Source organism: Indicator indicator, chromosome 14 (assembly GCF_027791375.1).
Source record: "Indicator indicator isolate 239-I01 chromosome 14, UM_Iind_1.1, whole genome shotgun sequence".
Classification (NCBI taxonomy): Eukaryota; Metazoa; Chordata; class Aves; order Piciformes; family Indicatoridae; genus Indicator; species Indicator indicator.
Genome location: NC_072023.1, coordinates 18,659,595 through 18,683,099, shown reverse-complemented (window position 1 = coordinate 18,683,099; position 23,505 = coordinate 18,659,595). Strand labels below are relative to the sequence as shown.

Genomic DNA, 23,505 nt, shown 5'->3' with positions numbered 1-23,505 from the left:
GAATGCACTTCATTTAGAAGCAGCAAAATGAAACATGCTGGCTGCTTCCATGCTTATTTTGTCTTTTTTGGGGTTTTTTTCCTTTTAAAACAATTTGGTAGAAATGACACAGCTGAATGACAGTGAGCCAAACTGCTGTGTTTTGTGAAAGAAAATTGTGACCATAAACACTACTCACCTCTGTCTGAAACATTCAGAAATGCTGTTGTGACATGCTGTTGTACATGATGACTAAATGGGTTAAAGGTTTTATTTTTATGTTCCTTAACAAAACACAGGTCTACAGGAGGACTCAGAAGCTTTTGATCCACAATCTTTTTTTTTCTACAGTTTTGAATGTAGTTTGTAATGTGCAATTTGTAATGCACAAAAGGGATGGGAAAAAAACACCATCACGACCTGCTCCCACACCCCCCCCACCCCCCGCCAAATGTAAGTGCCTTGAAGGCATGTTGAGGAATGTCTCAGTTGCTCTGTGTAATGCTGAGTTGAGGTTTCCACTGAGGTTTCCCCTTTCTTATCCCCACAATCATAAGGTAAGAAATGTCAGAGGAAAAGGAGCAAACTGTGCTTGCTAAGATTTTAATGAGTACTGACGTGTTTGGCCTCAGCCATCAAACTACATTCTCAGCTCAGAGCTCATTGTAATCCCTTTCATAACAAGAAAACATCTTTGACCTCAATCCATTGAAAACCATTTGTTCTCTAGTGATCTAGATGCAACCCCTGGATCCCACAAGATCTAAGCAAATTCTCTCCCGGGGCTTCCATTTCTGATACCTAATGACCGAATAGCTGTGCTCAAAAACGCCCTACCAAGCATCCTGTATTACATCACCAACTCCCAGGTCTTTGCTGTCAGTGGCCTCAAGTTGTAGTTATAAGTGAAATGGTCATGATGGACAGTCTCAACTTTGGTATATCTTGGTTCAATAGCGGTGAAAGAAAAGGAGCAAGGAAACCAAATGACTGGATGTGGGGCTCTCTCAAGTCTTCTTTCTAAGTAAACATATCCAAAATTTTTTTTTTGCAGCCAAAAAACATTTATCCCTTGTACATAAGGGCTATGGTATTGAAAACTATACTCCTGGTACGAGCACCACACTGCTTTTGAGTTTTATTTCAAGCTTTAAAAAATCTGTTTCAAGAGAAACAACTCCATGTGATCAAAAAGTGGGATTTGATCTGTATTTTAAGCAGAAGAGCCTGGAGGGATCTAGGGTGAAGTAAAATACTGGAGTAGGCTTCTTTTTTCTCATCCGATCAAGATGATAAAAGATGTGCAAAACTGTGCTCTCAAATTCAAATTATCCAAGATTAATTCAAAAGAAATCAAAAGCTGAATCCCTGCAAGCCTGCCAAAAGTGAGACTACCTTGTGTAAATCGATTACTTCAGAATCTACTAATAGCCCATGTGCTGTAATGCAGCCTCTTGGAATCTTACTAGCCCAGTGAGGGGAAAACGAAAATAAAAGCAAGCAGAAGTCCCAGGGGACTGTAGCTTCAGGAGGCAAAAAATTGGTGCTTTTTGCTTGCCTGTCTCTTCCCAGTTTCCTGCCCCCTTCAGCGTATGAGAAAGGCAAGAAGAGTTTGTGCACTTTGGAAACTCGATAGGAGGCAGCAGCTGATCTTCCCATCACCAGCCTAAAAATAATCCACTCCAGGGCTTGGAGCAGCTTCACTAAGTGGAGGAAAATCCTGCCATCGGGATGATATTGATCACATAGCACAACCGAGTGACTGGGTTGGTATTTTGGGTTTGTGTTTACGAAGGTAAGCTACAGAGTTTGATCTAACATTCAGCAACCAAACGGGGCATGCGATGATCCTCCCCCATTATTTCCCACTAACCACCTCCTCCTCCTTCCCTTTATATCTGTGGGACAGGGCTGCTCCTCGCTCTTTGCTGGGATTACAACCTCAGTCTCTTTTTCCTTTTCCATTCACAGGCATTCTCAGCCTTTACCGCTCCCCTCCTGCTGTTTTCTTTGCTGCTGCTCACAAGGTTATGTTTCTTTTTTTAAACTGTCCTGTCTTGGCATGTGAAGTCGAAGGGTTTACAACAGGCAGTGCAGCACTCTGATGGTGGAAATTGCATTGTGTTAAGAAGCTTACCAAAACCAGAAAAAAAAAAAATCCCGATGTATGAGACCACTGCAGATGTCTGTGTGAAACGCTTTTCAGAGCCAGCAGCCTGTTTAGCACCACTGCTGTTGTGATTTTCTTTGTGTTTAGAGCCTGTACCAAAAACCTGAGACTCTTTGCATTGGCTTCAGTGACACTGGGATCAGGCTGCTGCTCTATGGCAGTTAATGGTGTGAGTGCTGACAAGTATCAGGTAATTCATCACCTTGAGGCCCAGGGTAACAGGGACAGTGATTATCAAGGAAATGGGGTCTTTCTAGAATAGGTGGTCACAGCTGAAATAGGAATAAAAAGGGGAAATTATATTTTGTACAGGACTGGTTTTGATAGAATAGATTTTAAAGGGGCAGCACTTTCTGCTATTACCTCTCTGCAAACAATGCACAGATGGTGGATCACATAAAATGCATCAGGTCCTGTGCTTTTAGGAAGGTAAGAAGAATGAACTGGTAGGTTTGTACCTAGAAAGGGAAAAGATTCAGAGCACTGATCTAAAATCTATGGAGAAACTCAGAGTTAGGCCTTTCCCTATGCTTATCCAAACCTAGAAATTCATAACTGGTCCTTAGCTAAAATTTTCTCTGCGAAATTAAAGAAATAAAGATAAATTCTTGCTTTTGTAATGACTCAGTTATTCAGAAGATAAGAAGTAATTACTTTTGTAAATCTCTGAGTGCTTTCTCCAGCCTATATATATGTATACACATACCTATCTATATGTATCTATCTATCTATCTATCTATCTATCTATCTATCTATCTATCTATCTATATATGGGCATTTAATGCAAATTATATGCAAGACCAAAAAAACCCAAGCTGAGCTAAGACCCAAGTATGCTCTGTAAGATGGTATATTTTAATTAGGAAGTGCAGCTATTAGTTTTTGGTTGATTTTTGTTTGGGAGCTGGTGGGAGCCCCATCCCTGGATGTTTTAAGGCAAGCTGGATGTGGCTCTGGGCAACCTGATCTAGATCTCATTGTTTTTAACTGCAAATACTGTTTGAAAACCCATCTTGGATTCCCAAATTAATCTGAAGCTTTTGAACATGCTACTTGCATTCTTTGCAATCATAAGGATGTGTCCATCTATAGCTACAATGAACTTTACAAGCATGAGATCTGAGTGTGGGCATGAGAAATTTTGCTCTTATGTTGTCAAATATTTCCCTGAAGAAAACTGAAGGTTACATTGTTTCCCTGCATGAGCAATTTGCATCTGGAAACCTGTCATGGGCCGTCTCCCATTAACTTTGTTGGAGCTGTGCAAGCATTGTTTCAAGATGCCCAATACTGTGTAGAGAAATCAAGGTCTAGTCGTTCTGCTTTAGGGACTTTTCTGTCCTGTCCTTTGGAAACAAGCACAGCTTGTTAAATCCTAGGCCAAGGAAAATGAGCTTCTGGAAGGCATGCCCTGGTGCAACAGAAAGTAAGGGCTAATTTCAGCTTTGAACCAAATGGGAACCTCATTCACACTGCCTGTAAATGCAAAGTGTCCTCCCTTACATGTCAGTATAATGTCATCCAATATATTTCCAATGTCTGTGAAACTTGAGTGAAGAAGCAGAAAGTGGATGGCCTGCTTTATGCCTAAGGTGATAAGCCTGTGCATCAGCACATCTCCAGAGCCTCCTGTCTAAGCTGTCAAAAAAAAACCCAAACAACTAACAGAGCAAGGTCCAGTGGTTTGAGTCACATGAGCAAAAGTGTGGAGGGTATGTTGGATTTAGCTTCTGCACCAGAAACGGATGGGAAGGGAATGATGGAGTGGTTTCTTGCTCCTTGTGAGGCACACTGGAGATAAAGTTATTTCTTAAAGCTCTAATGTGCTGGAGCATATTTTCATGTGCCTCTCTTGAAGAGCGTCTACTACAGAGGACTACCACTTCAGCCTGCCTGGGTAAACTCCAGAATGTGTCTATGAAAGCTGACATATGTCAACAGATGCAGAACATGAGTCCTCCACTACTAGCCATAGTTAGTTTCTAGCACAGTGGTGATAAAGAAATGGATTTATGGGTTTGAATGGAGGCTGATGGATCATGGGGCTATTAATGCTTCTTGCAGTTGTTCTCTCTTCCCTATCACTGCCATATGGTACTAGATGTGTGTCCTGAAGCAGGCGCTGCTAAAGAGGGAAGTTGTACCTGGTGGGCATTTTATGAGGTCAAATCATGAGCTGCATTGTGTCAACACAGCATTATGACACTGATCAGAATGTTTTGATAAGGTTTAAGGCCGTGGAGTTTTAATGGACATGGTCACTGGTTGTGCTGATTAATGAGGAAGTGTTTTTTAATTTAAAAGCTTGGCAGTACATTGCCAACTGCCCTATCTCATTTTATTGGCAATGCAATCTTTTTTTGTTGTTGTTCTCTGTGGGCTTTTTAACAAACTAACATAGACTGTTTGACTTTCCTATCTCATTTTACAATAAGACAAATTCTGCCTCTAGTTTGAAACGAACCTTTAACCAAAGTGTTATAAATTGATTGTTTATATCTATTCTTGCAAAGTCTCCTTGGTATGATGGAGACTGTTTCCATACATCAGTCTCAACAATAGGGCCAGATTCTTCCCTCAACCCTGACAGTGTGCAAAGGATAGTTGGTTTTAAGAGTGTGTTATGGGACTCAGCCCATCACAAAATGAGGCATAGCACAGATTCTTGTGAAGATGCAGATGGGATTCTTGAAGAATATCCCTTTCTTGAAAGCTTTTAGGGACTGTTGTTTGAGGTGTGATATGAAACCTTTACAAATTGATGGTAGGCCTTAGCTAGCAGCACTCTCCAGTTAGTAGCCCTCCAGTTAATATTCTTTCTTCCATGGGAATGTCTACTACCAATATTCCACTTACCTTCCAGGAAAAAAGGACAAACCCCAGCATCTCCCTTAGCTTCTCTTGCAGATGTTTTTAATCCTTTCTCCCAAATTAATTTTTGACCATAATCCAAAAGCTACACTGGAAGACAGTGATTCAGTGCTCATTTGAACCCAGGATCCTCTTGCCTTTCGCTACCAGTCCAACCACAAGACCACAATAGCATCTTGTGCTGTCTCAGAAAAGGAGTCCTATTTGTGGGAATGGGAGGAAAATTCCCAGCAGAACTCCCTTGGACTTCTGACCTTTGATAAAAATGAGGAAAAACCACTTCTGATTTTCAAGAGATTATCATTACCATTATGTTTTTCTTAAAGGAAACATGTCAAGCTTTTACAAATTAAACAAAAACAATCTCTGTAGGATTTTTTTTCCTTCTGAAGTTCAATATTTGTTTTGCTAATAACTCCCCAGTCTTTTCCCCACGTCTATTTAGACAGAACTCATATTAACATAATGGTTTTTTATGCTACCTCTCATATGCATTGATGAATGCATTTTTATATACAAACAAAAGATAGTGGTCATATCACTCTGCTTATTGTAGAGAATGGGCCAAGCTCTCCATCAGGTTGTGTTTTACTGAGAATTAAGTGGGTTGCCTGTGAGGTTTTGCAGCACAGTAAGTGCATGCTTGCATTTGCAGTCCACCATATGACTCTGAGTTACACTTAGCTTCTGGAAAATCTCAGACCATAAACTGCTGATCCATTTGGAAGAGGGGTTGTATTTATCATGTTCTTTTCGATGAAACTCCTTTACAAACTTCACTGATGCATTTCACTATGGATTGTGTTTTTCAGATCCAGCATAAAGTGAGTTAAAGGCCAAAAAGGGGTTTTGCAGAGGTTTAAAGTTCTTTTGGTGATCTATATATTTCTGTTCTTTCTAATAGAGTGCTTTACTAGTTTATACCTACCATGTTATGCTTACAACTAGGCTCAGAGAACTAATCTGTACTATTTGAGGAAAGAAGGAAAACCTTTTTCTCTCCATTCAACTATCTTTGCTTTTCTAGGAGTGATCATGCATTTTTTGCATTTATATTGTTCTGATTCTGCAAAACTCATTAGCACCAGTGTTGTAGCAGAAAGGTGCATTCACCAAAGTATACAAAGATGTGTTGAATTAAAGATATTCTTTCCCTTTCAAGGATGTAAAATTTGGGCTAAAGGATGTGAGCAAATGAGTTTATACAAACTATCCCCCAGCATTACGTTGCTGTATGTAAGTCTAGGAGAAAGAAACTATCAAGGAAACATTTTGGTTGCAATTTTCTTTCATCTCTCTTTAAAGAATGATTAAGTAAACCATGCACAGGTTGATAAAAGCCAGAAGCTGGTCATAACTCTAGGTCATACTATGGCTCATACCCTGCAAGCACGAATGCTTGAGTTTATCTTGGTGTACAAAGATAATCTCATAAGAAATCACAGAAGTCAGAGAACTGCTTAGATGAGGCTGAGCACGTGCATAAGGATTTGCAGGATCAAGCATAAATCCTGACTTTTTCTGCCTATGCAATCTTGAATACAACCTACTTTAGTTACAAGTTACTGGTAATCACTGCTGTGCAGGACCATTGCTGTTCTATGGGACAATGAAGAAATAAAAAATATCAGTGAATGAAAAGCTGCCAAATTACAAATATTAAAGGTTCAAAGCTTGCACTGGAAATTTAGTGCAATGAAAGATGTTGCACAGAGGACACTGGATCGTCAAAGAAGCAGTAACAAAGAGGAGTGAGCTTATATGCTTTTGACTTTCCTTATGAGAAAATAAAATAATTTTTTCAAGTTTTTCTTGTTCTTTCTCTTGCAGCAATACACTTGAGCATAAAAAGAACAGCAGAAGACATTGTGCAGTGTGTTTAATGAGTATGTATAGTATAACCAGAGCCTACATTCTAATGTGCTTCTACCTGACTGGGTTCAAAAGCCTTTGCAACACACAACTAAATATGTCTCTATGGGCTGTTCAGTGTGCTCCTTCTGTATCTCCTTGTTTTATTTATTTTGTGTTATGCTAAAGGGAATGGTGGCAGTTTGGGTAGTCAATTATCCTCTCTCTTTTTTTTATGTAGCAGTCAGAACTCCTGGAAGCGATGAGGCTCGCGTTCTGTGGTAACGACAATGCTTCAGCCTATAACATCAGTGCTGGTGTGCTAAGGAATGTCTGCTTTGTGGATGCTCTCAACTTGGTCCCTCATGTCTTCTTGCTGTTTATCACCTTCCCAATTTTGTTCATCGGTGAGTGATTCCATAGAGCTGTGCAACCCTATAAGCACTTGAACCATGGGACAGTATAGGTTGGGGACTGGCCTGGTGGACAGCAGCACAGGGGAAAGGGACCTCATGGTGCTGGTGGACAGAAGGATGTCCATGAGCCAGCAATGTGCCCTTGCGGCCAAGAAGGCCTAGGGCATCCTGAGGTGGATTAGAAGGACTGAGGTGAGTATATCAAGAGAGATTCTCCTGCCCTTCTACTCTGCCCTGGTGAGGTCACATCTGGAATACTGGGCCATCACTTCAAGAAGGATCTCAGGAAACTGCTTAAAAGAGTCCAACACAGAGCCACAAAGATGCTGAAGGCAGTGGAAGATCTCCCTGGTGAGGAAAGGCTGAGGGAGCTGGGGCTCTTTAGCTTGGAGCAGAGGAGCCTGAGGGGTGACCTCATTCACGTTTATAAGGATGTGAAGAGCTGTCAGTCCCTGTTGTCTGAGGGTAAAACTTTGAGATGTTTCTTTGTCTTCTCCAGTGGCCTCTTCTCCTAGGGAAGTCTATTGTCCTGCTGTCTGCATGGGCAGATCTAAATTATGGGGAGCTATATGGCAACCCCAATGCTCCTGCATCATCTTAATAGTGACAACAGCCCTTATAGTCTCATAGAAATTTTGTGTTGATTATACACTACTGAGTGTGGCCTATGGATTAAAATAGGGAATTGATAACTGTATCACTCACTGGCTGGCTGTATGATAACCTTCCTCTTTCATTGCTATTATTTCCCAGGCTGGGGAAGCCAAAGTTCCAAAGTCCAGATTCACCACAACACCTGGCTGCACTTCCCTGGGCACAACCTGCGGTGGATCCTGACATTCACCCTCCTGTTCGTACATGTGTGTGAAATAGCAGAGGGCATAGTTTCTGATACGTAAGTGATGGTGGTCAGTAGATAACCGAGCTAATGGCATTCATTAATGTATACTGTTAATGACTAGTGGGCTGCCTAGGAAGTTTTTCCTCAAAAATAGATGAAGCATAATCTCATGAACTATCTGGGGCATAATCTCATGAATTATCTGGATTTTAAGGGGATGAAGGTGAAATTATTATTCTTAGTGCTTTGTTACTCTTCTCTCAAGCTATAATGGAAAGTAAATACTGGCCAAAGTTAAAGCATTCACATGAAAAAACCTATTTTTCATAGATTCATTGAATGGTTTAGATTGGAAGGAACCTTAGAGATCATCTAATTCAAACACTCCTGCCATGGGCAGGGACACCTTCCACTATCGCAGGTCACTCAAGGCCTCATCCAAGCTGGCTTTGAACACCTTCAAGGAGAGGGCATCCACAACCTCCCTGGGCAATCTGTTCCAGTGTCTCACCACCCTCACTGTCAAGAATCTCTTCCTAATCTCCAGTCTCAATCTGCCCTCCTCAAACTTCAGTCCATTCCCTTTCATCCTATTACTACAAGCCCTTCTAAAAAATCTCTTCCCAGCTTTCTTATAGGCCCCCATCAGGTATTGGAAGGCTGCTCTAAGCTCCCTCTGGAGCCTTCTTTCCTCCAGGGTGAACAGCCCCAACTTTGTCAGCCTGTCCCCATAGGGGAGGTCCTCCAGGTCTCTGATCATCTTCATGTCTCCCTCTAAACCTGCCCTATCATTTCCATGTCCCTCGTCCTGCTGGTCACACTTCTTTTGATGCAGCCCAGGACACCGTTGCCTTCTGGGCTGCAAGTGGCCATTGCCAGCTCATTTTTATCCCTATGAAAATCATATTTATGAAAGTCATATTTGTCCTCTTAAATAAACAGATTAGCAAAACATCTAGAAATGTAACAATGGTGGAAAAGACACCAGTATCAATAATGTGTCCCTTATTTATTTTCAGACAAATGAAATCTCGACATCTGCATCTCTTTCTACCAGCTATAATGGGCTTTGTGGCTGCCACGGTATCCATAGTCTATTATCATAATATTGAAACATCTAACTTTCCAAAGTTACTGCTGGGTAAGTCTAAGTCTGCTAGTAATGTACTCTTACAAAACCCAGTTGTTGAGCCAAAGTTAGCTTGTGTGTTCATATATGCGTATATATATATATATATATACATATATATATATGGTGAAAAGTGTGAGAATATTAAAAGAGGGAGGAAAAATCCTCTGCTCTTTGAAGTAGTAGTATTGTAGGAGTTGTTGCACCTTTCCAGTACACACTGGAAACTATTTTAAAAGATGATCACAGGAGAAAAAGCATTGTATGCCTATTGTCTTTCTAACATGAGTTTTAGGGAATTTTTTTAACACTCATCATTATTTTGACAAATGACAAAAACTTGTCTTCATTCAAAAGGGCTGTTTTAAAAGGCCACTTTTAATAGCAAGCTAATCACAAACCACTCTGTGCTGATCACTCTTTCTCAGCATCCTTTGTAGCTGATTCTGAAATTATGCAGTCTACTGTCTCTGTCAGGAGATGATCAGGAGAATTTAGAAGACACTGTAAGATAATGTTTCATACATGTATGAATATGTTCCATAACTCAACCACCTGGACAAGTCACTGACAGGATGCAAGATATAATTAAACTATACAAATTCTTTTCCAAAATGAGCATGTTTCCATATGCTCACCTGTCATGTCCTCTGCTTTTTCAAAGAGGTAATATGATATTTGTCAGGTTTCACAGGATCACAGGATGTTAGGGGTTGGAAGGGACCTCTGGAGATCACTGAGTCCAAACCCCCTGCCAGAGCAGGACCATAAATCTAACACAGGTCTCACAGGAACACATCTAAATGGGTCTTGAAAGTCTCCAGAGAAGGAGACTCCACAACCTTCCTGGGGAGCCTGTTCCAGTGCTCTGTGATCCCTACAGTGAAGAAGTTCCTCCTCATGTTGAGGTGGAATCTCCTGTGATGCAGTTTATATCCATTACCCCTTGTCCTATCACAGGGTGCAACTGAGAAGAGTCTGTCCCCTCCCTCTTGACACTCAGCCCTCAGATATTTATAAATATTTATTAAACCTCTTCTCAGTCTTCTCTTCTCCAACCTAAAAAGCCCCAGGTCTCTCAGCCTCTCCTCATAGGTTTCATAAGTGACTTTTACCTCACTTTAACAACAAAGTACCCCTTCAGATTACCTTCAGTGGACTTTTGTAATTGTATGAAGACCCACCATTGTGGATGCCTTTGAAGAGTATTGGTCCAGGAAAGAAAAGAGTGACTTGGGAAAAGGTATTACAAAGCAAATCTCTAATCTGAGTTGCTGACTTTGGCTGACATCACACATCACCAACCTGCAGGCTGATGCTATAGAGGGTCACCATGCTGCGTTGCACTAAACCACAGAATGAGAGAGTTAAAACTCCTGCAGCACTAGTGTAGATATTTTTTTTAAAATTTTTGTAAATTATGCATGTGCACCTGTTTTACAGCTCTCTTTCTTTACTGGATAATGGCCTTTGTCACCAAAACTATCAAGCTTGTCAGATACTGCCAGGATGGTGTGCCTTTCTCTCAGCTGCGTTTCTGCATCACTGGAATTATGGTCATTCTCTACGGGCTGCTGATGGCTGTGGAGATCAATGTCATCCGAGTTAGGGTATGTGGTTTCTTTATCAGGACCTGAAAAGATATCAACAGTATCTTGGGGATGAAGAGGAATCTTTAGTCTCAGCAATTCTGGCTTGTGGCACATTTAGGCCCAAGTTTAGCCTAGCAGTAAATGTCTGGTTGATTCTATAGAAATTGATAGGAGATGGCATCCTTGATGTGTCCCCTGGGCATAGTATTTATGTGTCTCTTTGTATGCACACAGAGACTGCATATTTCATAGAGTCATAGAACTGTTAGGATTGGGATGGACCTCAAGGATCATCCAGTTCCAATCCCCCTGCCATGGACAGGGACACCTCACACTAGATCAGGTTGCTCACAGCCACATCCAGCCTGGCCTTCAAAACCTCCAGGAATGAGGCTTCCACCAACTCCCTGGGCAACCTGTTCCAGTGTCTCACCACCCTCATGGTAAAGAACGTCTTAAAAACATCCAACCTGAATCTATCCATTTCTATTTTTTCCCATTCCCCCCAGTCCTATCATTACCTGACACCCTAAAAAGTCCCTCATCAGTTTTTTTGTAGCCCCCTGAAGATACTGGAAGGTCTCCTCAGAGCCTTCTCTTCTCCAGACTGAATAGCCCCAACTCTTTCTGTCTGTTCTCATAAGAGAGGTGTGTGTGTATATATATATATAAATAAATATTATGTGTATATATATATATACAAATACTCAATATATATACACACACACATATATATGTGTGTATATATGTATCTGTAGATATATATATAGATGTGTATATATATGAGTATTTGTGCACGTAAGGGTATGTCTGTATGTAATCTACACAGTATATGCTATGTTAAACTATATGTTAAACTGTATTTATAGAGAATGTGTAAGTTAGCATATGTTCTTACCCACGGTAATTTAAAATTTAATTATAGCCCAAAAATTCTCTTTTTGTTGTTCTTCAGATAGAGAGAGGTAGTACTCATAGGCTACACATCCCACGTTCATAGAATCAGAGAATGGTTTGGGTTGGAAGTGACCTGCAAAGGTCATCCAGTCCAACCCACTCTGCAATCAGCAGGGACATCCTCCACTAGATGAGGTTGCTCAGAGCCTTCTCCAGCCTGACCTTGAGTCCAGGGATGGGTCCTCAACTCCTTGCCTGGGCAGCCTGTTGCAGTGTCCAACCACCCTCATGGTGCAGAACTTGTTTCTAACATCCAATCTGAATCTTCCCTTCACTAATTTCAAAATGTTGTCCCCTGTCCTATCACTGCAGGCCTATGCAAACAGTCCCTCTGCAGCCTTCATGTGAGGTACTGGAAGGATGCTATTAGGTCTCCCCAGAGCCTTCTTTCCTCCAGGCTGAACACCCCCAGCTGCCTCAGCCTGTCCTTGTAGCGGAGGTGCTCCAGCCTCCTGATCATCTATTCAAGTTCTTGACAGTTGTGTTGTCAAAATGGAAATGCCTCTCTTTCCATGCAAATCTATATTCAATCTCAATCTCAACCTTTAAATGCTAATTTGACACTATAGTTGTGTTATACATAATTTTAACTAGAAAAAATTACTATTGTTAAGGTAATTCCTAAGCGTGTGCTACCTATTTTCTCCTTTCCAGAGGTATGTATTTTTCATGAACCCTCAGAAAGTAAAGCCCCCAGAGGATCTGCAGGACCTGGGGGTGAGGTTTCTGCAGCCATTTGTCAATTTGCTCTCAAAGGCAACTTACTGGTGGATGAACACTCTCATCATATCAGCTCACAAGAAACCTGTGGACCTGAAGGCCATCGGAAAGCTTCCAATTGCAATGAGAGCACTGACAAATTATGTTTGTCTCAAAGAAGCATATGAGGAACAAAAGGTAACCAAAGATCTTCATGTCACTGTTTGGCCTTAGAAATCCTACCGAAGTTTTTGTGCTTTAATAAAACCCTAGTTTTAGGAATTTTTAACTTAGGACTGTTTGTTCCAAGGTGAAACTTGACCTAGGAAGTTCCGATCCAATAGTCACTGTTTGGTTTTAGGTGAATTTACAGTAGAGGAGAGTTGCCAGACTGAGAGCAACTGGAAAGTAAAACCATAACAGACTGGTCACTTGCTGGATTTCATTTTAAAAGGGAAAGCTGTGTTTAAATCTTAGCTACTTGAGAAAGCATCTTAAATTAGAAAACATAGTTTCATCTGGAAATACTCATCTTATTTTTTTTCTCCACAAAGAGAAAGAATCAAAAGTATACTTCAGGAATAGGCAAAACACTGGTGCCTTGTCAAGTGTTTTAGTCACCAATCCAAGACACAGAACCACATGGGCTGCTATGAAGAAAATTAACTCCAATGTAGCCAGACCCAGTACTAAACCATATTGGACAAACACACTGTGTAGGGCAGGAGTTTCCTGAGAAATTTCTGGATGTATTTAGAAGGGGAAAATCTATTTAATTTCTGCTGGGGAAAAAGAAAAAAAAGAAGAAGAAGAAAGATTTTGTTCTGCAGAAGGGAGGAAGGATTTGAGAGCCTACCTCCCTGATTTGTCCATACGTATAAACTCTAAAGCATAAACAGAGGGAATGCAATCACTCAGAAGCAAGCCCTTTGGAAAATGCAACATATAGGACAGAAACATATAAATCCCATCCCTGCACACACCATATAAAGATGTTTCCACTCAGTTTAAAATTTAGAACTGCAAGGCAAGGAGAAGTCAGGAGGAGCAGCTCTCTGCTCCTAGCAAAGGATGGAGCTGCAGGATCCTTTCTGTGCCCTGTGAAATGAAACCTAAGCAGTACGATGATTTTTGGTTTAATAGATTTAGATTGCTCCACTTTCCTTTTGCAGTCGATGCTTACAGTGACTAGAGACCTGCTTTAAGCAGAAAATAGAGTCATTTGATCTGTGCTTTTCACAGCAAAGTAGTGCATCCTTTAGGCCAGCTCCTTAAAAATCCTACTTAAAGAAACCAAAGACTCTTAGGAACCCACACGCCCCAAGGATCTGAGTCTCTATGCCATTCTTAATGACAGGCATGATGAGTGGGTGCAAGCATTTGTCTGTATCTCTTTTACATGTGCAGATACCTTGTGTGCCTGCACAAAGATGTGGTTCTGCTGCCAAAAGGCAACCTAAAGGGGCTATTGCCTGTGTGTGTGAACTTTCAGTGTGTAGCTTCCCTCAGCATGCCATGCATGTATGAAGACTTGCAGAACTGTCACTGATAGCTACACATGCCTACATTTATAAAACTGGTTTACAACAGATTTTGGGTTGTTTCCATGATTGTTTAAAGTCTGGAGATTACCACAGCCTCTAGCACATTTGTGCTAGTATTTGAAAACAGGCTGTAACCCTAGAGTAAACTTCATAGGTAAAGTAAACCGAAGAGCTAAAGCCAATTCAAAGAGCCAGGCAGTGGAATTCACTGCAGTTCACTCCCACAGAAAAATATCTTGGTTTGTGCATGGTCAGATCAGAAAACAGCCCCAGAATGAGGAAAATTCTTCAGGTTGAAGCATGGTCTGCAATATGAAAGCGATGATCTATCACTGTCTCTGCTGCCAGGGTGTATTTTACACTAATCTTCTGGAGCTAGCAAGAGAAGCTCCCCCAGCATCCTTTGGATTAAGTTGAGTTACCCCTGCCTGTGCTTGGAGATAGCTGATCTCAGCTCTACTCCGTGCTCCTGCAGAAAGAAGGCTTCTGGTCTTTTCCAAACCCTTCTTATCATGTGCCTTGAGGAAAGATGCTGAATATGACCATGAATATTCTCTATTCTAAAATATCTTTGAGACAGCTTGTGTGATGTTGTCTTTCTATCCCTTCTGCATACCTTGAAAACAGAAACCTGTTGGAGTTCTCTACAAATAATAGCATGAGAGAAAGGAGTCAGGTGAAGTTTTGCTGACTGTTTTCTCAAAACCCCTGTTTGCCAAACCTGTGTCCCGAGCACACAGGACTGTAAACCAGTAGGTCTGAGATGAAGTTTTGATGGCTGCAGTACCCTGCTAAAATAGCATAGTGCCACTTGTATAACCATGGAGTCTGTGAACACTGAGTTCAACCTTTTCTTGTTTTCTTTGATGTCAGTGAACAACTCCTGAAAATCATATTCAACTAGAGGGAATTCTGCTGGCTTCTACCATATGAAGTTTTGCCCACTGACACAAGTATGTGCCATTTTATTCCAAAAGACAACAGATGTGTTTCCTAATAAGTCCTATCAAGCTGGTAAAGTGCAGATCATTCATTTGAGAAGTATGACAGAAGCCTCTGTAGTGCAAGTCTGACTCAAAACCTATTAGGCAAGAATTTCAGAGCCTTTTGCCTGGGAAACTCACCTGAAGCCCTTGTACCCTTTCCCTCATCAGAAGCAGCAGCTTCATTCTTTCATTCCACTCCCTGAAATGTTAGCTCAAATTTGCCCCCATGCTGCTTATTTCTGTGTACTAAGCTTCTTGGCATTGGGTATGACCATTCTGGTCTAGTCTCTAGAAGCCAGAGGGCCATCTGGCCCTTCTGTACACTTGTACATTTTTGGCACCATGCACATATTCTGTCTTACTGCTGAAGTGACATAAAAGGAAAGGCAGACAGGAGTCAAAAAGACAAGGCAGCCAGGCAGGGTACAGGCAAACTTGCTTTTCTTTGGTTGATTTGCTGAGGCAAGGGCTTGTTATTTCTGGGTTGTACTTAAATGTCTCTGTGAACACTCAAGAGAGCTTGGCTTGGGTTGCAGGCATCCGTGCTGCTTGAAAAACGACAGAAGCTTTTTTAAAGTGTCAAAAGCCTGAAGCACAAGGAAACACTCTGCAGACCACAGGTCTGTTAAGCAAAACTCTTTCTTCTTTAGATTGAAAGGACCTCAGAAATATCAGAGCTCCTCTGGCTAGATACAGAGATATCTGCTTGGTGTTTTAGAGCAAGCATTGTGATATTTCATAGATTCCCTGAACTGAAGGCTAGAAAGGAGCCTTAGTTGATTTAATCTTACCTACCAACATAGCAGACTAATTAGTGATCAGCTGAAGTGTTTTTTCCTGGAAGGCATCCAAAAGATAGAGGAAAAAAAACCCAAACAAATGAACAAAAAACCCACCAAAAAAACCCAGATAAATGAAATAAAACAATGTTCCTGTAGGTGTCTCAGTATCTTGGTTTTTTTAATTCAATTCTTTTCTCACATCAGAAGCCTTCACTGGTTCAAGTAGTTTCATACCTACTGTGAAAGTCCAGATTGCCCATGTCAGCAAGGGCAGACCTTTTCCTCAGTGCACATGTGACAAGGAGCAATGGCTCTCTGCTGATGTGATTAATCTGCATTTGCATTCATATGTTCACAGGTTTAGAAAAGAGTTAGCATTTAGAGAGGAGTCTCAGTTACCAAGAAGCGGCAGAGTTTGAATTTGCTGTGAAGAATTTCTGAAATCTGTTGATATCTACAGCACGTTTGCTGCCTCATCTGCTCCCAGGCAGCCTTCAGGAAGCGTTTGGTACCCAGTCACGAATGAAATGAAATTGTCCATATGCAACCACGGAGGCCTCTTCTTGGTGCATTGACACCTGTCTCTCTGTTTTCCAGAAAAAGGTAGCAGAGCAGCCCAACCGGAGCCCCTCCATATGGCTGGCCATGTACACTGCTTTTGGACGCCCGATTCTTCTCAGCAGCACCTTCCGTTACTTGGCTGACTTGCTGGGATTTGCTGGGCCATTGTGCATTTCTGGCATTGTCCAAGGCTTCCAGAATACAACCAATAACACAAATACAACAGAAAAGGTAACCTGACAGCATGGATTGAGAGGTTGTTTGGTAGCATCCACATATTTAATACGACTGCACGCTCTTATCTGCCTGTGATGGTGCTGGCCTCTTCTCACAGGTAATTAGTGATAGAGCAAGAGGGAATGGCCTCAAGCTACGACTGGGTAGGTTTGGACTGGACATTAGGAAAAAAATTTTCACAGAAAGAGTGGTCAGGCATTGGAATAGGCTGCCCAGGGAGGTGGTTGAGCCACCAACCCTGGATGTGTTTAAAGGTGGTTTGGATTGGGTGCTTGGGGTTATGGTTTAGGGGTGACCCTTGTAGAGTAGGGTTATTGGTTGGACTTGGTGATCCTGAGGGTCTTTTCCAACTTGAATGTTTCTGTGATGTCTGTGATCTTTGTAGTATTTAATTGTTTCTTGCAAGCAAACTGAGTAATTTTTTTGGTGAGAGACAGTCAAGGCAGAAAGTAGTGGAAGTCTTTGGTGTGACTGTAATACAGGTAACGCAGACTTCCCCCAGCTGCCCAGCTGTCTGCCTTCTGCTAGAGTCACCCCTGCAGCTCTGGGGAGAAGGAAGAGCTTTTCTGCTCCTCTTTAACTGTGCCTCCTTGTGCCTCAGGGCTGCTTGCAGCAAAGAGGAGTAGGAATTTTGCTTCACTTCTGTCCATCTGTCAGTTTGTAGTTTGTTGACAGATTTGAGCTCTCTGAAATCTGTTTTCCCTCTTTGTGACCGATTGTGCTGCTTGTTGTTGTGATGAAATGCACTGGTGCATGTGAGGTGAAAAGCACACACTTTGTTCAATGGCATTCTTCATACAGCAGCATTCTTGGTGGATGAAAAGATGGAATGTGAGCCAACAATGTGCACTTGCAGCCCAGAAGACAAGATCCTGGCCTACATCAAAAGAAGGGTGGTCAAGGAAGGCAAATCTTTACAGTGAGGTCCTACCTGGTGTATTGTGTCTAGCTCTGGAGCCCTCAAGACAAGAAGGACATGGAACTGTTACAGCAGGTCCAGACCAGAGGAAGGCCACAAAAACTACTTGAGGGCTGGAGCACCTCTCCTACTATAAAGAAAGGCTGAGAGAGTTGGGGTTGTTCAGCCCGAAGAAGAGAATCTCCAGGGAGAACTTATTGCAGTCTTTCAATAATTGAAGGGGCCTATAAGAAAGACGAGGACAATCTTTTTAGCAGGGCTTGTGGTGAAAAGACAAGGGGTAATGGTTTTAAACTAAAGGAGGATAGATTCAGACTTGATACAAGGAAGAAATTTTTTACTATGAGGGTGGTGAAACACTGGAACATGCTGCTCAGAGAGGTGGTAGATGCACCATCCTTGGAAACATTCAAGGTGGGGTTGGATGGGGGGTTCTAAGCAAGCTGATCTAGTTGAAGAAGTCCTTCCCTGCTCACTGCCAGAGGGTTGGACTAGATGACCTTTAAATGTCTCTTCCAATCCAAACCATTTTATGATTCTCTACTGGAGATGCACAAAAGATGCCAGTTCACAGCTCATTTCAAGTTTCACCAAGACTGAACCTTCAAAACCCAGCTCTAAGCATTGATCCTAAGATGAAGAATTTACCAGTAACTAGTGAAACAATACAGGTAGAATTATCTTACTAGCTGACAGCAGGGAGGAAGAAATGTTCCTAACATCTGTCTTCTGATACGGAAATACCTCCATAGACTTTATAAAGTGAGTGTTTTGTATTTGAATGAGCACATAGGTATGGAATTGAATAACCCTCCAGAAAAAGCATTTGACTATCATCACTTCCAAATATCTTCCCTTTGGCTGCTCACTCCTCACATTCTTTTTCTTGACTGATGGTCTGAATTTGGCTTTAGACTCTCATTCAGCCATTGCACTGAAGAATGAGATTTTAATTGTATAGCTTATCAAATAAAGTTGTTTATCATCCTTGAACCTCCACATGCTGGATTTGAGCCACAGAGTTAAAAGGCAAAATGCATATTTTGCTCCCAAAATGTTGAGTTTGGGGTTTTTTGTTGTTGTTTTTTTGTGGTTGTTGTTGGTGGTGGTGGGTTGGTTGGGTATTGAACAAACAAGTTATTTTAGTTTGAAAATCACCCATCTCTGGATGTAAAACTTAAGAATCTGTACCTTGTACATTTCGTTGTTCTTTGGTACTCTTCAGTGTTGTGAGGTTTTCTAAGTTTTAATCAACACTGGCAAAAGGAAAGATTAAAATCACTGGATAAATTTAAACCACTCCAAGGGCCTGGCTCAGTGACAGTCACTATTTCTCTTGGGTAAATTTCAGAACCCATTTGATTTGAATTTATGGATTTCGATAAACTTTCCCGTGGTTGTTCTTGCTATTATGTATTTCTCCGGTTTCAATTAATGTGAATTAATTGAAGTTTATGCCTATTCCCCATTAATTCCTGAGAACTCTATGTAAATTGATACAAATATATTATTATTAATATCCCCACCATGTAAAGATGGGGAAGGTAGATGCAACAGAATGTTAAGAAAAGAATGTTAAGAAAAGAAAAGAATGTTAAGAAAATATGTTTTGAACATATTTAGCTGACCAATCATGCACTTAAGCAAATTTTTGGACTAGTTGAGCCACTTAGTCCCAGGGGTTTAGGTGTTTTACAGACATTGGACCACTGGAGAACACTTTTAGGTGCTTATGCACACCTTTTGGGTGTCAGTTGCCTGTGTGCAGCGTGGAGAGGCTGGGGTCACTGCAGCAAAGTGAGCCTGGATGGCTCAGAGCACATCTGTCCTGCATGCAGTCTCACGGCAGATGACAGTAATCCAGAGTGATGAAGGAATCTTCAGGAGGGTAGGTACATGGTTAGTTTCCAGTATTTCCCAAGCCTTTGGTCTCAGAATCAGGCTGGGTATTTCAGTAGAACAGGCTTTTTCCTTCTTGTGTTTTTTTGAGTTTTTTTTAAGAATTCAAATATATCCTGCTTCCAGCTGGGTCACAAATACCAAGGGAACAGCCTTCCTTGCAGTACTATGGTACATTTGTTTCCTTTTCTGCCTGAAATAGAGCAGATCAGTGAAGATAAAAACTAGAAAATGGAAAAAAAAAAAAAAAGTGATTTCAACAAGACTTTTTCCCACCCTGTTAAGGCATATAAACCTCATTTTGTGGAGAATACTGGCATATACATCCTTAATTTATTCAGAATTCACAGGTATCAGAGACTGTATTTCTGGAAGGAACTATTTCCATAATATGCAAATGCAACAGAAGTAACTAATCCCATATAATAAAAAATGCTTTCTTTCAGCTTCTTTGTGGTGCAGGTGGAATGAGCTTTACTTTTTATTGCTTAGCATTTCTATCCAACAAATCACCAGAATGTGATGGAGAGACTAAGAGTAAGCCAGATATGCTTTATGTTCATTGTACCTTTGGAGCATGAGCAGAGTATTTAATTTCTATCCAAATGGTTTTGATATGTTGGACAGTGAGAAATCTGATTTTTATAACTTTTGCATAATTCCATCAATATCCTTTATTCTAAGGCAATGACTGAATTTCACTCTTTTCCAGTGTCCCAAGAACCTGCAGTCTCTCCTATGCCACTTACATAATTTTTTTCGTTTCTTTTTAGGTGAAAGATCCTTCAAATTCATATCTTTCCTCAGAGGAATTCCTCAGGAATGTTTATGTTTTGGCAGTTCTTCTCTTCCTGGCTCTTATCTTGCAGAGGACATTCCTACAGGCATCCTACTATGTGACTACAGAAACTGGCATCAACTTACGAGGTGCTTTGCTGGTGAGCAAAGATATTCCCATGTTTTGCCAAGCTATTCAGTGATAATTGCTCCAGCTTGGTACTTTCATTTGTCTTATTATTTTTCTGGAGACTAAGTTAACAACTGTTTGAGGGAAGATAGGCACTGTATTTTTGTACAGAAAGCTGGAAAAAGTAGTATCACTGACACAGAGAAGGTGATGGCAGGTCTTAAGGAAAGAAGTCAGAGAGTTGTGGTCAACTAGTTGGAGGCCTGTGTCTAGTGGGGTCCCTCAGGGTTTGGTACTGGGACCAGTACTATTCAATATGTTCATCAATGACCTGGAGGAGGGCACAGAGGGCACTGTCAGCAAGTTTGCTGATGACACCAAACTGGGACGAGTGGCTGATACACCCTCAGGCTGTGCTGCCCTTCAGCAAGATCTGGACAGGTTGGAGAGCTGTGTAGGGAGAAATTGAGTGAAATCCAACAAGGACAAGGGTAGAGTCTGGGAAAGAACAACCCCATGGACCAGAGTAGGCTGGGGACTGACCTGGTGGAGAGCAGCATAGGGGAAAGGGATCTCATGGTGCTGGTGGACAGAAGGATGCCCATGAGCCAGCAGTGTGCCCTTGTGGCCAAGAAGGCCTAGGGCATCCTGGGGTGGATTAGAAGGGCTGTGGTAAATATATCAAGAGAGGTTCTCCTGCCCCTCTACTCTGTCCTGATGAAGTCATATCTGGAATATCGTGTCCAGTTTCGAGCCCTCACTTCAAGAAGGATCTCAAGGAACTGCTTAAAAGAGTCCAGCAGAGAGCCACAAAGATGCTGAAGGCAATGGAAGATCTCCCTGCTGAGGAAAGGCTGAGGGAGCTGGGGCTCTTTAGCTTGGAGCAGAGGAGCCTCAGGGGTGACCTCAGTCATGTTTATAAAGATGTGAGGGCAGCGTGGGGAGGATGGAGCCAGGCTCTGCTCAGGGATGTCCAATGATAGGACAGGGACAACAGGATCAAGGTGGAGCTGAAGAGGTTCCATGTGAACAGGAGGAGAAAGTTTTTCACTGTGAGGGTGCCAGAGCCTTGGAGCAGGCTGCCCAGAGAGGTTGTGGAGTCTCCTTCAGTGGAGACATTCCAAACCTGCTTGGATGCATTCCTGTGTGACCTGCTCTAGGTGATGTTGCTCTGGCAGGAGGGTTGGACTGGGTGATTTTTGGAGGTTCCTTCGAACCCCTAACATTCTGTGATTCTGTGAATTCCTTTTGCTAAGAACTAAATCCATCATACTAACATGTGAAAGTTTAACAACTCACTCTGGGCATGTCAGAACTTATCTTTGCATATGATGTTAGGTATATGAAGACCAGCAGTGTTGTTTTGGCTATGCATCTGCTTTGTTCCTATGCTTATCAGGTCACTTCTGACTGTGAACGGAGTCATCTTCAGAGTATCTTTGGCTGAGCTGTGTTCTATGGGAACACTGCCCACGCCTCACCATGTGTGGTGATTCTGAATATTTATGCCCTTTTGCACAGAGCCCTGTGGGATGGGACAGAAGTGCTTATTCTGCAAAACTGCCTCTCTAAAAGCAGCATCCATTAACCCTCTGTGAAAGTCATCTTCATGAACTGGAGCCAGCAGCTCCAGCTCAGCAAGTGGGTGGTTTGTAGCAAGAACCTCTGCAGACCAAACTCCACAGACAGCAGTAGAACTGTGCTCAAAGCAGAAGGCAGAACAGATGTTTTGCTAGGGGTGACTAACCATAGGACTACCATCTCAGCATGGAACCTTTTTTTGTTGTGATTGATGCAGCTGTTTTACACAGTTTGTGCCTTCTCCCAGGATAGATGGTACAGTCTTGTTGAAGAAAAAGTACCTGATAATTTCCTTGTCCTTTTGTGATACTCACTTGCCAAAATGGGAAGCCACAGGACCATATGCAGCTGCTGTAATTCACCATGGCCAGTAGGCTTTCCTGATTAATTCTGCAGGTTCTACCTTGCTCTTGGACAAAACAGAGCAAAGAGCATAAATTATTTTTAAAACTTCCTTGAAGCTGCACTATTTGATATTTGGTCATAATTGCAATTGGGCTCACAACATTTGTCTTCAAAATTCTGGTAGATATAAGACCTGATTAATTTTGAACCCTGTTAAACTCCTACAAATTTCATGGAAATAGGTGACTGGGTGAAGGAGAGAAACCCAAAGGAATATATATCCACCCTGAGCAAAAGTTTAAACTATCTTATCAGAAACAAGGATTTCTTTGGCAAAGGGTGTCATAGAAACCTACCAAATGTTTGTTAAAAAACATTGCCCAGTCTTCTAAATTTGGATGGTTTCCTCTGTTTTAGGTCTGTGTTAAGCCACAAACCTTTTGAAGAGGAATTAGGAGTTTTTAAAAGTCTGTTCTCTCTCTTGTGCTTTCTCTCATTGTGTTTCTGTCTCTCTCTCTGGCTTTCTTAGGTAAAGACTGATACCAGAGCCTGAAGCATCCTGCTGCTACTGTTGTTCTATAATTTTATCATTTAAACATCTTCCCTTTTATTCCCTTCCTACAGGCAATGATATATAATAAGATCCTGAGGCTTTCTACATCCAACTTGTCAATGGGAGAGATGACCTTGGGACAAATCAATAACTTGGTTGCCATAGAAACAAACCAATTAATGTGGTTCTTGTTCCTGTGCCCTAATCTGTGGGCAATGCCTGTTCAGGTAGAGTATGAAAGCAAGAGCCTGATGTCAGAGATCCTCCAGCCTCGTTGAAAAGTGTGTATGTCTGTGAAACTGCTACAAGATCCAGAGGGAATCTGGATTTCATGCTCATTTACCAGGAACACTAACAAGAAGAAACATGGCCCATCATCTGCTGCAAGGACTGGGATCCTGGCTCTGCACTAAAGAGAGAGAGGGGTTTTGAGCAGGATTTCCATGTTATGGATGTGGTCTGTGGCTTTAACAATGTTGACCTGCCATCCTTTCCCTGCTCCTATTTCCATTGTTAGTGGCACTCTTTTATTTCTGCCACATGGCAGCAGCACAGGCGACTTGACCAGTGCTGTGTATTGCATCTACAGCATCCACTGGTAACTGCATTTTGTGGCAGGAGCAAAAAGCAGTTGAATCCTGCTCAGAGGCTGACAGCAGCACTGACAGTGCACTGCGTGACATGCT

The 23,505-nt window shown here is 41.7% G+C and overlaps 1 protein-coding gene across 2 annotated transcripts in view; it reads left to right on the top strand.

Annotated features, from left to right (window-relative positions):
• The first annotated feature begins 7,133 nt into the window (after positions 1–7,133).
• Positions 7,134–23,505, top strand: part of ABCC9 (ATP binding cassette subfamily C member 9) — a 66,214-nt gene continuing 49,842 nt past the window's right edge. For both annotated transcript variants that reach the window (XM_054386996.1, XM_054386997.1), the window contains exons 1-8: positions 7,134–7,278; positions 8,041–8,182; positions 9,148–9,269; positions 10,701–10,867; positions 12,461–12,703; positions 16,415–16,609; positions 20,207–20,371; positions 22,891–23,046. In XM_054386996.1, coding sequence (XP_054242971.1) covers positions 7,134–7,278; positions 8,041–8,182; positions 9,148–9,269; positions 10,701–10,867; positions 12,461–12,703; positions 16,415–16,609; positions 20,207–20,371; positions 22,891–23,046 — 1,335 coding nt within the window. The remainder of the gene's footprint in view (positions 7,279–8,040; positions 8,183–9,147; positions 9,270–10,700; positions 10,868–12,460; positions 12,704–16,414; positions 16,610–20,206; positions 20,372–22,890; positions 23,047–23,505) is intronic.